General features: G+C 48.2%; 1 protein-coding gene across 2 annotated transcripts; it reads left to right on the top strand.

Moving 5' to 3' along the window:
- The first annotated feature begins 1269 nt into the window (after positions 1 to 1269).
- On the top strand, positions 1270 to 7522 carry BAMBI (BMP and activin membrane bound inhibitor). 2 transcript variants are annotated; one of them, XM_068562831.1, is made up of 4 exons: positions 1579 to 1685; positions 4688 to 4789; positions 4885 to 5172; positions 5590 to 7522. In XM_068562831.1, exons 3-4 carry the CDS (start codon positions 4935 to 4937, stop codon positions 6006 to 6008), a joined length of 657 nt encoding a protein of 218 aa, XP_068418932.1. In that variant the 5' UTR covers positions 1579 to 1685; positions 4688 to 4789; positions 4885 to 4934; the 3' UTR covers positions 6009 to 7522. The 2 variants fall into 2 exon arrangements, with proteins under 2 accessions (XP_068418924.1, XP_068418932.1); XM_068562823.1 differs by lacking the exon at positions 4688 to 4789 and having other exon boundaries at positions 1270 to 1685.
- The last annotated feature ends 6566 nt before the right edge of the window (positions 7523 to 14088 follow it).

Raw genomic sequence — 14088 nt, 5'->3', positions numbered from 1 at the left:
ATTCATTTACAAGGTTGGCTTTGATTTTCAGTCGAGACATATATATGTATGTGTGTGTATCTATATACACACACAAAAATATATGTATACAAAAATATATCTATAGATATATATATTTCTTTTCTTAGTCTTAATTTCTGCACTCTTGAGTCCTCAAGGGTTTGACTGCTCCTCCTGCCTTAGCATTAAATGCGCCTTTCCCCCTCGCCCCACCCCTTGACATTTTATCAGGTCGCAAAAAGTTGGCTGATCCTAAAAGGAAATTTTGCAAATGGTTGACTTTTGTTAACCCCAGGTTTGGGGGGGAGGGGAGAAAAGAGCTTTCCTCAGATAAGAGTTTTAAACTGAATTTCCTCTCCACAAAAATAGAAAAACAACAGCAACCCTCCCAGGACCGCCTTTGGGCACTTAGTGGCGGGCAGCCCCCCCAAGTCCTAGTAAGTGAATTAGCATCTCAGAAGGGCGCTCCCCGCGGGGCTGGTACTGATCAGGGTCAGCCGGTGTGTTTGCCTGCGACTGTTCGGGGGGTGGTTAATTGAGTGTCAGTCTCGGCCAGTGTCGTCTCGCTGGCGCCGGGCGCTTTTGGATTTGCTAATTTTCGTTAAGTGTCTGTGGCCGGCTACTCGGCCCGTCTACCCGGGAGAACTCGGCGGCTCCCGCTCATCAACAGCCCGTCTGTCTGGGCCTTATTGATCACTCGGCGGGGCGGACGCGCGGAGCGGGCGGGGGGAGGGCTGAACGCGCCCCCTTCCCGCCCCGCTCCCCGGGCGCGCGCCGGCCCGCGGGGCCCACGCCGGCGGCCGCCCCCGCTCCCCCGGCCTCCCGAGGCGCGCCGCGCGGCGGGAGGGGTCCGAAGGCGGCCACGCGGGTCCCTCGCGAGTTTCGGGGAACGAAAAGGAAGCCACGCGCTGGCGCACGCCGGCCCGAGGCAGGGCGGTGAGGGTCACGGAGGAGGGGGCCCGAAGCAGGGCCTGAGGCCCGGCTCCACCCGCCGCTCCCGAAGGTCACGGGCGCGCGGCCTCCGCGAGGGGGAGCGCGGGAGACGGCCGGCGCCCGCCGTAGCCCAGACGCCGGCGCCGCTCGGAGCCGCGGGGCAGCGCCCTCCGCCCGCGCCCGGCCCCGCCCCCCGGCTGCGGGAGGGGCGGCTGGAGCCCGGCGGCCAATCGGACGGCGCCGGCGCGGCCGGGGCGGGGCCGGGGCGGGGCCGGGGCGGGGCCGGGGCGGGGCGGGGCGGCGCGGGCCGGCTCCCAGCGCGGGGCGCTATTTACGGCGAGGAGCCGGCCTGATCCGGGCGGGTGTAGGCGGCAGCTCGCGGCGGGCGGTGTCTGCGCGCTCCGGTGCTCGCGCCTTCGCCGAGTGGCCGGCCGAAAGCGGGGAGCGGAGCCGGGCGCCCACCCCGATCGCCGCGCCGAACGGGCGGAGCGGAGGAGCGCGCTCTGCGGAGTCGGACCCTGCCTCGCGCGCCCTCCAGCCGCGCTCCATGCTCCGGCCGCGGCCCGGCCCCGCGCCCCGGGCAGCACCCATGCCCTGCGCGCGCCGGGAGCCGTAGGCTGCAGCTGCGCCGCGGCTCCGGGAGCCGGCGGGGGCGCCGCGGCCGTGGGGGGCGTCCATGGATCGCCACTCCAGCTACATCTTCATCTGGCTGCAGCTCGAACTCTGCGCCATGGCCGTGCTGCTCACCAAAGGTGGGTGCCCGCCGGCCAGCCGGCGGGGCGCGCGCTCCCCGGGGAGGCGCGCGGGGTCCCGGGGCGCCCGCCGCCAGGGCTTTGTTAGCGGCGGGGGAGGTGGCCTCCCGCGCGGGGCCCGCAGGTCGCGACAAGTTGCCCGTCCTTAGAAGTCGCGGCGGTGGCTTCGCGGCCGCCCCCGGGTGTCCCGGGCCCGACGCGCGGAGGTGGAGTGACAGCCTGCGGGCGAGTGGTTGTCAGAGTGTTTGTGCAGGTCGGCCCGTCGTGAACTTCCGAGCGCTGCAGCCGGGGAGCGGGGCCCGAGTGTGGGGCGGAGGCGGCCGGGAGGGACGGCGGACCCCGCCCCCGTCGCTCTGTGCCCGCGTGTGCGCGTCTCCGTCGTGAGTGTGTGTCTCGGTGGTCTGCGCGGCTCTGTATTTGAGTGTGTCTGTCTCTGCTGCGAGTGCGTGTCGGTATTGCAGTGTCTCTGTCCGTGACTGTGTGTGTGTGTGTGTCTCCCCGAGCGAGGGTGCTTGTGAGCCCGCGGGCGTGTGTGCCGTCCGAGGGGCGTGCGTGTGTGCAGGAGTGTGGGCTGTGTCGCTTCTCAGGGGCTGGGAGGTGTGGGCTCTGTCAGCGGTCGTGTTTCCCACTCACCTCATATTTTATAAACGGTACTCAAAAAAAAAAAAAAAAAAAAGCAGCGGTCAGTTTCTTTTTTTTCCTGCAGGTTTTCGCCGTTTTGGTCAGAATAACCCAAACTGCCTCTGGGTTTCAAGGTCCCCGAGCCTCCCTCGCCAGGAACTCTCCCTGGTGTTTACTCTGCGAACAGATACTTTTTTAGAAAATAGGAAGCATTTTTAGCATTTTCCACCCCGCATCCCACGCCCCCTTTCCTCTAATTGCCATGTAGCAGGCATGAGGTTGAAGGATAAGCCAGGCCAGCGAGGATGATGTGCTACAGTATTTATTTACTTTGCGAGGAAGGCTGTAATCAACCCTAAATAACAGCCCTCGCGGCGTGCAGAGGGGAGCCTCCTGGCCCTATCAAAGGCCGGCCGAACGGGGCCGGACTGCGGCTGACATAAGTCGCAGATACCGAAACTATGTGCCTGATAATGACATAATTAGGGGATCAGAGGTTTCTGACTGCTGCGGACTTCAAAAGCTTTGGAAGAAGCCCGCAGTCTCTCCTGTAGCCGTCCGGACTGAAGCAGACATTTTTGTTTAATCACCGCATACAGTAACTAGAAAGGGGGGCAGACAGAAGAGCATTGTTCCCTCTTTCAAAATACCAGTCCCCTCCTGGCCTTCCACGTGCCACAGGAAGAAACTTTATGAAACGGCAGAAATAGAGTTTTAATACAGTAACACAAAAGTCCATTCAACTTGCTCAAATGTGGCTCCAATTAAAAAAAAAAAAAGTTGTTAGAGCTTTCCTAGTTACCTGTCAAAATTTTATTAGACTGTTTTAGGTCACTGAAAATATAGTCTTTCAAATAGGCTCTCGTAAACATTGAAGCAGCATTCTGCTGTATTCAGCTTTCTTTTTTTCTGCACGAGGTCTGAAGTGACTGGGATCAAAACTGACTTTTAATCTGTTTTGTGTCTGCTTTCAATCTGTATGTGGAAATTGTCAGACTTAGGGATCTGCAGTCATCACCACTTAAGTCCGGTGAGCTTTATGCGAAAGAGCGAGCAAGCTTGGAAAGAGGAGTAAAAGAACTTCTGCAAAGCAGGCTTCTGACTGGAAGGTCCTACTTACTGGAGAAGGGACCTGGGCCCAGACCAGGAAAGCAGCAAGACAGGACAGGAGCAAGACCTCCGGCTTTGCGTGGTGGCACTCAGGTTGCCAAAGATCTGTGTTTAGTTGGCTGGTTTTTTAGACCTGGAGCATTAGCAGACGCTGCTGAAAGCTGAGCGTTCGGTCCGGTGGCCTGGAATTTGGACAGATAGTTAAATGAGACCTCTTACTCAGGCATTCACGGGAGGAGGGAGGAAGAAAGGCGAGGCTGGGAAGAGGTTTGTAAAGCGGTAGTGCCCCGTGTTGGTGTTGGTGTTCGATTTCAGGGCGGCGGTTTCTGTAACCAGGCCGAACTTCAGATGAGGAAGCTGGGGAGAGGTGTGTACCCGAGTTCAGTTCACAGCAGCTTCGGCCGGGGCAGGTGACAGTGGCCGCGGTCCACCGGGTCAGATAGCGTGTGAGCGAGCGCTCCCAGAGCCAGATTAGTTCAACGAGAAGTTGACGTGGAAGCCTCAGCTCTTGCGCTGTGACTTGCAACTCACAAACTAAGTTTTATAAAGGAAACTTTTAATCACTTCCTGTAGAAAAATTTGAGGTTCCCTTAAGGATTTTTCATTCAACCAGCAGAGGCTTTTCAGTTTCAATGTTTCCCCTTGTAGATCCCATGTTGAATTACCCATAAAACTGGGGAGTCTGGGGTGGGGGGGGTGGGGGGTGGGTAGTGAGCCTTGCAGTTTTACCCCCTCCTCCCTGCTCTCAGTTTTATGCCTTTCCATTTGGGCTGAAAGAAATTGACTTTGGCAAGCAAACCACTAATTGTAAACTGCCTAGTTCCTGTTTTACAATATACTGACTAAAAGCTCCCCTGCATGCGTAGATCTTTATAGGCAAAGTTTGCCTTTTCTAGAGAGGTTGCAAATAGCTACCCAGTTTCATAGTTTTCAGACCCCCTGACCAGAGCAACTTCTAGATTGCTGTGTTTCTAGTTAGTAGCTTTATGAGGTGTTAGCTAAAGCTCTTACATCTCGGTGCAGCCCTTTGAGGTAGTAACCAATTCAGCAGCTGCGATCAAATACTTAACTGACAGAATCTAAAAGCCTAGCATTTCATGTTGTACGGTCACGTAGGATTAAATGAGTAAATAATGTAATTTACCTTACGGTAGGAGAAATCATGGTGATGATTATTTTGCTTCAGAAACAAAAGTGTTATTTTTCATTATTTGCTAACTTGTATCCTAAATTGAACTTTTCTCTGCTACGTGGATTAATACATTTCTAAGATGATATTTCCCTGGCTTGGGATTCAAGCACCGGCTTGCACAAAGGGCTTTCCCCGTCCACGTGGACTGCCCTTCGAAGCCCTCAGCTGAATGTTCTCTAAAGTGAGTGTCTTCGAGGTTGCGGGTTTAGCAGTTGCTTGAGCGGATGCCTCATCTGGTCTCTGAAGCAGTTTGATGCAGTCTCCCCTTGTTTTCAGGTGAAATCAGGTGCTACTGCGACGCCGCCCACTGCGTAGCTACTGGTTATATGTGTAAATCTGAGCTGAGCGCCTGCTTCTCCAGACTTCTTGATCCTCAGAACACAAATTCCCCTCTCACGCATGGCTGCCTGGACTCTCTCGCGAGCACAGCAGACGTCTGCCAAGCCAGACAGGTCCACAACCACTCTGGCAGCACTGCGCCCACGCTGGAGTGCTGCCACGAGGACATGTGCAATTACAGGGGGCTGCAGGACGTCCTCGCCCCTCCCAAGGGGGAGGCCTCAGGTAGGGAGAAGCCCTCTGACCGAACCCTTGCCTGGTCTCTAGGCTTGTGATAGCCATGACTTTGCCTGCCTGCTACTGATTTTGTTGTTAATGTAATTAGGGATAGCAGAGGGAGAAGCATGGCTGGGCGCAAAGGGGCATCTCTACTGGGTAGCTTTCGTGTCTGCGTGAGCGTTAGATGTCTGTCTGCATAATAGGTTTTGCCTGTTTTTCCAACATTTTGAAGCCACTAAGAGACCATTACTAATCAGTAATGACAGTTCGCAAACAAGTGTTTTTGGAAGCTTCTCTGCCACACCGGCGGCATTCCTGTTCTAAGTGTTGATCGAATTGTAAGCTTCTCTTTAATGGGGTGCCCCGTTGAAAACTCGCGAATATCTCCAGGAGGGCTTGATCATTTTGCTTGTGTCCCTTTAGGACAAGGGAACAGGCACCAGCACGACGGGAGCAGAAACCTCATGACCAAAGTGCAGGAGCTGACGTCCTCCAAAGAGCTGTGGTTCCGGGCGGCGGTGATCGCCGTTCCCATCGCTGGGGGGCTCATCCTGGTGTTGCTGGTTATGCTGGCCTTGAGGATGCTGCAGAGCGAGAGCAGGAGGCTGCAGGACCAGCGGCAGCAGATGCTGTCCCGTCTGCACTACAGCCTTCACGGACACCGCTCCAAAACGGGGCAGGTGGCAAAGCTGGACTTGGAGCACATGGTGCCCGTGACCGGCCACGAGAACTGCTGTCTGACCTGCGACAAGATGAGACAGGCTGATCTCAGCCACGACCGGATCCTGTCGCTTGTGCACTGGGGCATGTACAGTGGGCACGGGAAGCTGGAGTTCGTATGACGGGGTCTCACGGAACTCGACTTCTGGGGCCCTTTGAGTTCTGCTGGACGGGAGCACTTTATCTGAAGAGAAACAAACTCGCGTCATGACCTTCGAGAGATAGAATGACCTCTGCAAACAGAATCTTGGATATTTCTTCTGAAGGATTATTTGCACAGACTTAAATACAGACAAAATGTATTATTTGCTTTAAAAGTATAAAAAGCAAAGAGAAGACTCTGTACACTGTTACCAGGGTTATTTGCATCCAGAGGGAGCTGGAATCGAGTACTTAAATAAAAGAAAGTGTGCTCTATGTAAGCTCCTACATCTTGATTTATCATAGAGAGTAAAAAAAAAATATATATATATATATTTTTTTTTTTTTGTCTGAAATTTAGCGGTGTCTTGTTATAAATTAAAAACTAAGCGGGAAAGGTAAGGAACTACATGTTAATTATTACAAATGAAGACCTATCATTGCCCAGAGTAGGATCTCAACTATAGATTTTGGCTTAACTTTTTATTTTTATTTTTTTTAAACAAGACCAAGATCTCGTTTGTTCTTACATGGCACGTGTGTCAGTGTCTTACCCACAATTTTTTATTAAGATAATGCTGGTTTTTAACTTTCATCTAATAGAAATCAGAAACTTACTTATACCAGGTCAGATATCACTGATCAATTTCTGAAGTTGCCTTAGCAAAGAGTGGTATTTATCAACTTGATCTACGTGCTCTGGAATACGTTTTTAAATGTGTCTACCTCCAATCAAAAAAGGAAAAAAGCTTACTAAACGAAACTTTTTTTTTTGGTAAAGTTAGTCACTGTCTACTTTTACTTATTAATTCATCAGTTTATTCTGTCTCAAACCTAATTAAATATTTTGGACCCCAAATTAGCCAAACATGATTGTACCATGTTCCTAGTTTTTAAGCCTTCCTTCCACACAGTGTTATTATTGTTTTTTACTTCTTAATCTTCAGAAAGATTTTCAAGAGTGAACGTTATATATATCGAGATTTAAATAACAGTTTCCTCCCCAAATGATTCTTTTATTAATATAATCAAATAGACTTGATTTTAGCCACTAACACACTATGTAACAGTGTTTCCACTCCTGGAGGACTTCGGCAATATAGCCCAGCCTGAATTTAAACCCATGCCACATTTGTTTACTTTTTCCCCCCAGATGGGTCTTTGTTATCTTAAATGTGAGAATAATTTGTAGGTTCTTTTCTCAATTCTTTTGTATATTTGAAACTTTTGCTTAAAAATTAACATATAGCCTGCATATTTGAGTACATGTGGGGTTTTCTTTCACGAATGTTAAAGGATTTTTTGCATTTTTTTCTGGGATATTTTATGATCAGTATAATTTGGGTCCCTTAAGAAGACAGGTGCAGTCGCCCAGTTGATGGAAGAATCTGAGTTGAAATGACTAGTCTAAAAATGAATACCTAGGTTATTTAGTAACTAATGGACCACAGCCCCAAACAAATTAGGCTATGGAATAAATACGCGTTTTAATAAATGGCATTCGTATTGTGCTTTTTGAGATTGACAATTCTTGCACGCATGACTTACAGTTTATAAAAGGTATTAAGTTTTATGTGTGTCAATTTTTGAGGGAGCCAAAGAATTTTGGGGCCTAACTCTCCAAACCTAAGAGAAGAGAATGGATCAAAATGGCCAGTGGGTGAAATTTCCACCCTCACCGCCTCTTCCAAGCTTTAGATCAAATTACAGTAATTTTGTAGCCTGAAGGTTGAAAGACTTCTTGCCCCTTCTGCATTCTCATGTCAGGGAGCGCGTCGTGCAAGTCCCATGATTCTGAAGTGGCCTCTTCCCTGGCTTGCCCTGCTCTTATTCTTTATAAACCCCATTTCTTCCAAATACCAGTTAACTAGGAACTCAGGAGTTCATTAGGAAATAAAAAGAACAGTGAAGGATTGAAATTTATACTCTTGGAAACACTTTGAAATCAGTGAATTCCATCCTCCAGGAAGGCCTGTGTCTGGGCTGGTGCTAAGATCACGGAAGTTTAGTGGCAGGTGAATACAAAGTGTCTCCACGTGCTTCTGTTTGGGCTGAGCTGCTTCCTGTTCGTTCTTCCGGAAAGGAGGCTGTTTACACCTCCCTGTTGATGGGACGGTGGCTCTGTGTTCAGGGTGTCCTCAAGTTGTAGCCACGTAATAGGCGGAGCCTGTCTCTTTCCGTAATAACAAACCCTCTCCCTTTGCTATCTCCTTATTTAGTATTTGTACACGTTCTTGCCACCAGTTTTAAAGTCGGATCTGCACATAACTTGGACTTCTGACGAAAATATTGCAGGTTTCTCCACTTTGATTTTTCTAAGAACTAAATATAGTGTCTACTTTTGGTTCCCTACGAGAGTGTAGAGGTTGCCAAGAGCGGAGATAAAGGACCCTTCATGAAATAATGACCCAGCTGATTCGGTGATGTAAGGATGGTGATGGATTTGTTTGTCTTTCCCTCATAGAGATGTTTGCCATTACTCTGAGGTGTCAGGACACGGCTGGCCTTACCGGGAACGGTCCTTGTTTAATATTGACATAGAACTCCCCCCAAAAGTAATTTTCCCTTTCTAAGTGGAAATTTGCCCAAACCAGAGACAAATGGGACCAAATTTGCCATGATGTTTCTGTATGTACACCCCTTAAACATTCTGCCCCTTTTGAAAAAATCGATCTGCCCGCGGTTACATCTTTTACGTGATTTTTCCTCCCTTATTTTGAATGTCTCAGAGGCTTCCTAGAAATTGACTGGTGTGTCTCTAATTTCTGCTGAACTGATTTTATTAAAAACACTGCACCATAGGGGGTTTGACCTCCCTCCTAAAATACCAAACATGTCTGCTTTAGAAAATCACAAAGCTCTCCTCTGAAGAGCTTGTAAATCTGGTTTCAATATGGCTTGATTATAGACTAAAAGCTTGAAAGCAGTGGCATCTAGTATCGTGAGTCTGGAACTAGCCTTTTTGGGGCCAGGACAGCTTTTTTTCCTTAGAGCCTCTAATTGTTCCTCTTCTGTGTCTCTTAGCCCAAATAACTTTAAACATACAAAAGCTACGTGGTGTGATGAGGTTGAACTCACCAAGGTAGCAGCCAAGAGCACCTGGGGGTCTCGCAGCCTGGGTTCCTATGCTCCTCTGTTTCCACTAGACGTGTGAACTTGGGCACATTACTTAGGCTCTTTGGATACTCAGTTCGGTTACCCACACAATGGGGGCAGTAATTACACTTTATGTGATTGTTGTGAGGAGGTGTAGGAGGTGGTATTCCTGCTAATACAAGAGTCTTGGATGAACTCAAGTCCCCCCCCGCCCCCCGCCAAATCCTCAAAATTGGAGAACTGGTACCTATTATTTATACAGTGGATATTTTTATTTTACTCTTTAGTATTTCAGATCTTTGCATATTTGAGGTTTGCAAGCCCTTCAGTTGCCTGCAGACTGGATTTAACTTTTTAAATATTCACTTTCAATTGACTGCTTTTAGCCTCTCCTAGCTACAAATCATGTTGGTTTGTAATTGTTTCCTTTTGTAATAATCTAGATGGCTACTGATAAGAACATTTTCATTGTGTGTACCTATTCTGTTGGATATTTGGTGGTGCCGTGGTTAAGAATCCGCCTGCCAATGCAGGGGACATGGGTTCGATCCCTGGTCCGGGAAGATCCCACATGCCGCGGAGCAACTAAGCCCGTGCGCCACAACTACTGAGCCTGAGCTCTAGAGCCTGCGAGCCACAACTACTGAGCCCGTGAGCCTAGAGCCTGTGCTCCGCAACAAGAGAAGCCACCGCAATGAGAAGCCTGCACACCACATCGAAGAGTAGCCCCTGCTCGCCGTAACTAGAGAAAGCCCGCGCAGCAACAAAGACCCAACACAGCCAAAAATAAATAAAAATAAATAAATTTTTTAAAAAAGTAGACATTAAAAAAAAAAAAAAAAAAAAAGGAAGTTCCCTTAGAGTTTCAGCTGCTCCAGGTGGTTAATCCATTGAGAAAACCACAAAAGCCAAGTTAGGTGACAGAGTGTGTCAGAATTGCTTGAACAGTTCGTGTCTGATGCATTCTGAGCAAGTGCTACTATCAATTACAATTTGCCCCATAGGTGTTCCCGACAAAATACAGTGGTTCCACTGCTTTGGAGGACTTTGTGAATTTTTGGGGGGGGCACCCTACTTAGTAAACAATCTACTTAATTTCCCTGGATGAAGTTAATTTAGTTAGTTACCCTGTGGGTCACAGTCATCATGAGAAAAATAACTGCTGCAACACCAACTCACTCCCTTCCTTCCACCCAATTCATTCTGTGGATGTTGCCCTCACTCTGCTGACAAAAAAAAACAGACCCTCGGTCTGAGAATTTGAGATCCAATGCAATAATGAAATTAAATGCTCTTTTAAATTTTGACAACTCTTTATTTGAGGTACAGTTTTAGACTAACCACAACCTTAGAGCCTCTAATTGTTAATCTGCTAACACTGCACGGTTCCGCAGTGCGGTGGTATCGTTCACTTGTCTGCCATTCCAGAAATTTGGAGATAGAATTGGGAAGGGGGACAGAGCTGAGTTTAACCAGATAGTAGGGTTTACTTGCAGCAAGGCAGCACTTTTCCAGTGGTTCTGCTTTGTAGCCTTTAGAAGTTTTTGTTACTAGGGGAGGGCTACCGACCTTGCAGCTGCATACGTTCCCCTTTATGTGAATATGAACGGGGATAACCAGATAGGTATTGATGAGCAATCTTGGAGATACTTCGAATGAGCAGTTAGGTAACATCTCAAGGCATTTAAGGAGATTCCTCAAGACTTCAGGGAGGTTCCGTCTACCTAGTAGCCAGCGGCCAGATGGCCTCTGGGGGCTATTTCAAATTGTATTTAGTTGCCTGTATCTTGCAGATTAGATTGCTATTGGACTAAGCCTGAGCAGAACCCTGGTAAGACGAGTCGATAACTATTTATCACACACCATAAGTATACACACAGGCCATGCCAGCCAAATGGTCTTTGTAATCCTGGAATGATTTTACATTTAACAAATTTCAGGGGGGCGTGTAAGTAGATGTTGGAATTTGTCAGTGATTTGTTTTTAGACACTTGAAGACTATGTTAGTTGTGATGAATTAATCAAGTCAGAGGCTGTCGTGTGGATTTACTCTGAAAGATCTCACGTTACAAACCTAATGGGACAAAAGTTGTGTTAGCAGTCAAAACCAAGAGGAATATAGAAAACTCCTTATCCCTGGTCTCTTCCCCTTGGAACCTCCCTGGGGACTAATGAGGACAGTGGAGAAACACCACACTTCAAGCCGTTTCTGCCTTTTCAAGCATTGGACATTCAGGTGGAAACCTTTTTTACTAAATGCAGTGGATGTAATTTTGATACCATAGACTTTGACTCACTGTGCCTTGGCAAATGGGGTACTTCTCACCTGGATTTAGGGATTAAACTGTGAACTCCTAGCGGGCAGGAGCTAGCATCAGTCACCTTTGCAGGTTTCCACAATCCAGGGAGAGAGTGAGATGAAGGACAGATCAAGGCTTCTTGTCAACAGGCATCTGAATTTAGACTGTCAGTAAATAAAGAAACATTGTTTTTCTGTTTGTTTCTCTACCCCAAACTACTGTTTCCCAGATGTGTAATTTTTTTCTATGGGAAGCCTAAAGGAAAGCAGATTGCTAGTGAAGGGAGAAACCACTGGGGCGTGGCCCAATCCGCTCAGCCATCTTTTAACGTTAGCGCAGCCTCCAGGTTAATTGAAGGAAACTGCTTCTCTCACCAAAAAGTATATCCTCCCCCCCCCCCCCCCCGCCATGAAACCAAGAGCTGTGCTTTCATGTTAGTATTTTTAAATATCCAAGATTTTCATCAAATATGGTTTCTCTAAGGAGTCAAGAATAAGCGCCTGAGAGCTGGGATCCTTGCAAAGCTCAAGGATCTGGAATCTGCAGGCGGATACCCTGTTTCATCTTCAACGGCCTGTCTCAGCCCCGCTGGGGCAACTTTAGCAAATTCTTTTTCTTCTCCTGGAAATGAGCCTCTGACCAGATGCTATAATAACAGCAAAGAATAGTCTGCTGTGTCTTTTTATTCAAGGACACACCAAAAGTTATAAATAAGTTACCTGCCCCCTTCAAGCGTTTAGCATTTTCATCTGAAAATGCTTTTACTTCAAAAGTCAAGTGGTTCTGGTGCATCCATTTACAGTTTTATAATTTAGACTTTGTATAGCTTTCTTTTTTTAAAATTTTATTTATTTATTTATGGCTGTGTTGGGTCTTCGTTTCTGTGCGAGGGCTTTCTCTAGTTGCGGCGAGCGGGGGCCACTCTTCATCGCGGTGCGCAGGCCTCTCACTATCGCGGCCTCTCTTGTTGCGGAGCACAGGCTCCAGACGCGCAGGCTCAGTAACTGTGGCTCACGGGCCTAGTCGCTCCGCGGCATGTGGGATCTTCCCAGACCAGGGCTCGAACCCGTGTCCCCTGCATCAGCAGGCAGATTCTCAACCACTGCGCCACCGGGGAAGCCCTGTATAGCTTTCTTTTATTACATTATTATATAGTTTTTATTATTTTAATATAATTATTATACTATTATATATTATACTAATATTATAATCAATATAATATAACATATGATATAATTAATATAACATTGATAACATTAATTTTATTAATATTAGATTATATTATATAAATGTATTAATAATTAATATAATATATAATATAGTTGATATTTTATATTATTTCATTATTTTTATTATTATATAGTTTATTATATTATATATATATATTATTTCTCTTAAGAAACTTAGATAACTTAAATAGATAACTTAAATAACCAAAGGTAAATTTAAAAATGTATGTGTAGAGGGTGATCGTTCATGCCTTTCCAATCCTTATTTCTAGTTTCCCATATTCCTTTTATTTATTTAAAAACATTTTATATGTACCCGTATTTATATTTTCCGTGAGTCCTGGCTCAAAGCAACGTCAACCGGCTTCCAGCAGTGTTTGTTAGAAATACGAATGAAGTGTGGGAAACAGGAGCGCCGTTTCTTCAAAAGCAGCACTGTTATCGGCCAACATTTTCAAAGGCAAATTTTCTGCAAAACCCTCCGTGGCAGCGGTCCTGCGGGTCTCCCCTGGGACTCTTCGAGTCCCGCTACGATGTCACAGGAGGACAAAGCACGGAGGTGGCACTGCTGTCGGGGGCCGTCTGAAGGGGGTTGTCCATCCCTTCGGGATGCTAAATGTCAAGGGTCATTTCCCGGGCCTGACACTGGATTGTGAAGCAGGTTAGGAGGTCAGTCTTTCCAGGCGCTGGTTTGTGGCAAGCACTAGAGGTGGACCATAAACCCCTGACATCCTCACCCACCTTGTTTAACCACAGGAGGCTGTTGGTTGGCATTTGTATGCAAATTGGGGCGAGGACGTAACCGGTGGCTTTGAAATGTTCACTTTGTGTATCCCAACGTGGGAAGCCCGGCCTTTTCTTGGTGGGGGAAGATTTATGGGGCTCTTATTCGTGGCCCTCAGCAGTGAAGGAAGTCCAGCAGCGACTGACACCCTCGGCCTTTTCATTCGCTCACGCTGGCCTTCAGGAGTGGAAGCGGCCGCCGGTCCCTGGACTGACCTGGACGGAGGGGCCCCCGGGACCTGCCAGCTCTCAGGTGGCAGAGCTCCTCTCTGTGCTCCCGGCTGGGCCTGAGCCACCAAAGCAGCAGGCAACCGAAAGGGGAAAAACTCCTGTCCTCAGAATATCCATCACATAAATACTGTGCCTGGAAAAAAATAAATTGGCCATTTCCTTTGGCTTCCTCTCCCCATCTGTTCTGGGAAAAGGCCCCTCCTTCCTGGGCTTGAGGAAGATCTGCCGTGAAGTCTCTCCCTAGGTGGGTCTTTGTGGGAACTTGCTTTAGTCAAAAGCAGTTGCTCAAAGTGCTCGTCCTGACCATGGGTGGCACGGTTTTGGCTTGCGAGGGACCTGGGTCTGCATCCCGACTTGGCTTGTTACCCGTAGTGGGACCGCAGCCTAACTAACCACTGTTTCCTCGCTGACACGCGAAGATA

This window comes from Eschrichtius robustus, chromosome 1 (assembly GCF_028021215.1).
Source record: "Eschrichtius robustus isolate mEscRob2 chromosome 1, mEscRob2.pri, whole genome shotgun sequence".
Taxonomy (NCBI): Eukaryota; Metazoa; Chordata; class Mammalia; order Artiodactyla; family Eschrichtiidae; genus Eschrichtius; species Eschrichtius robustus.
This window is presented reverse-complemented; position numbering and strand designations above follow the sequence as displayed.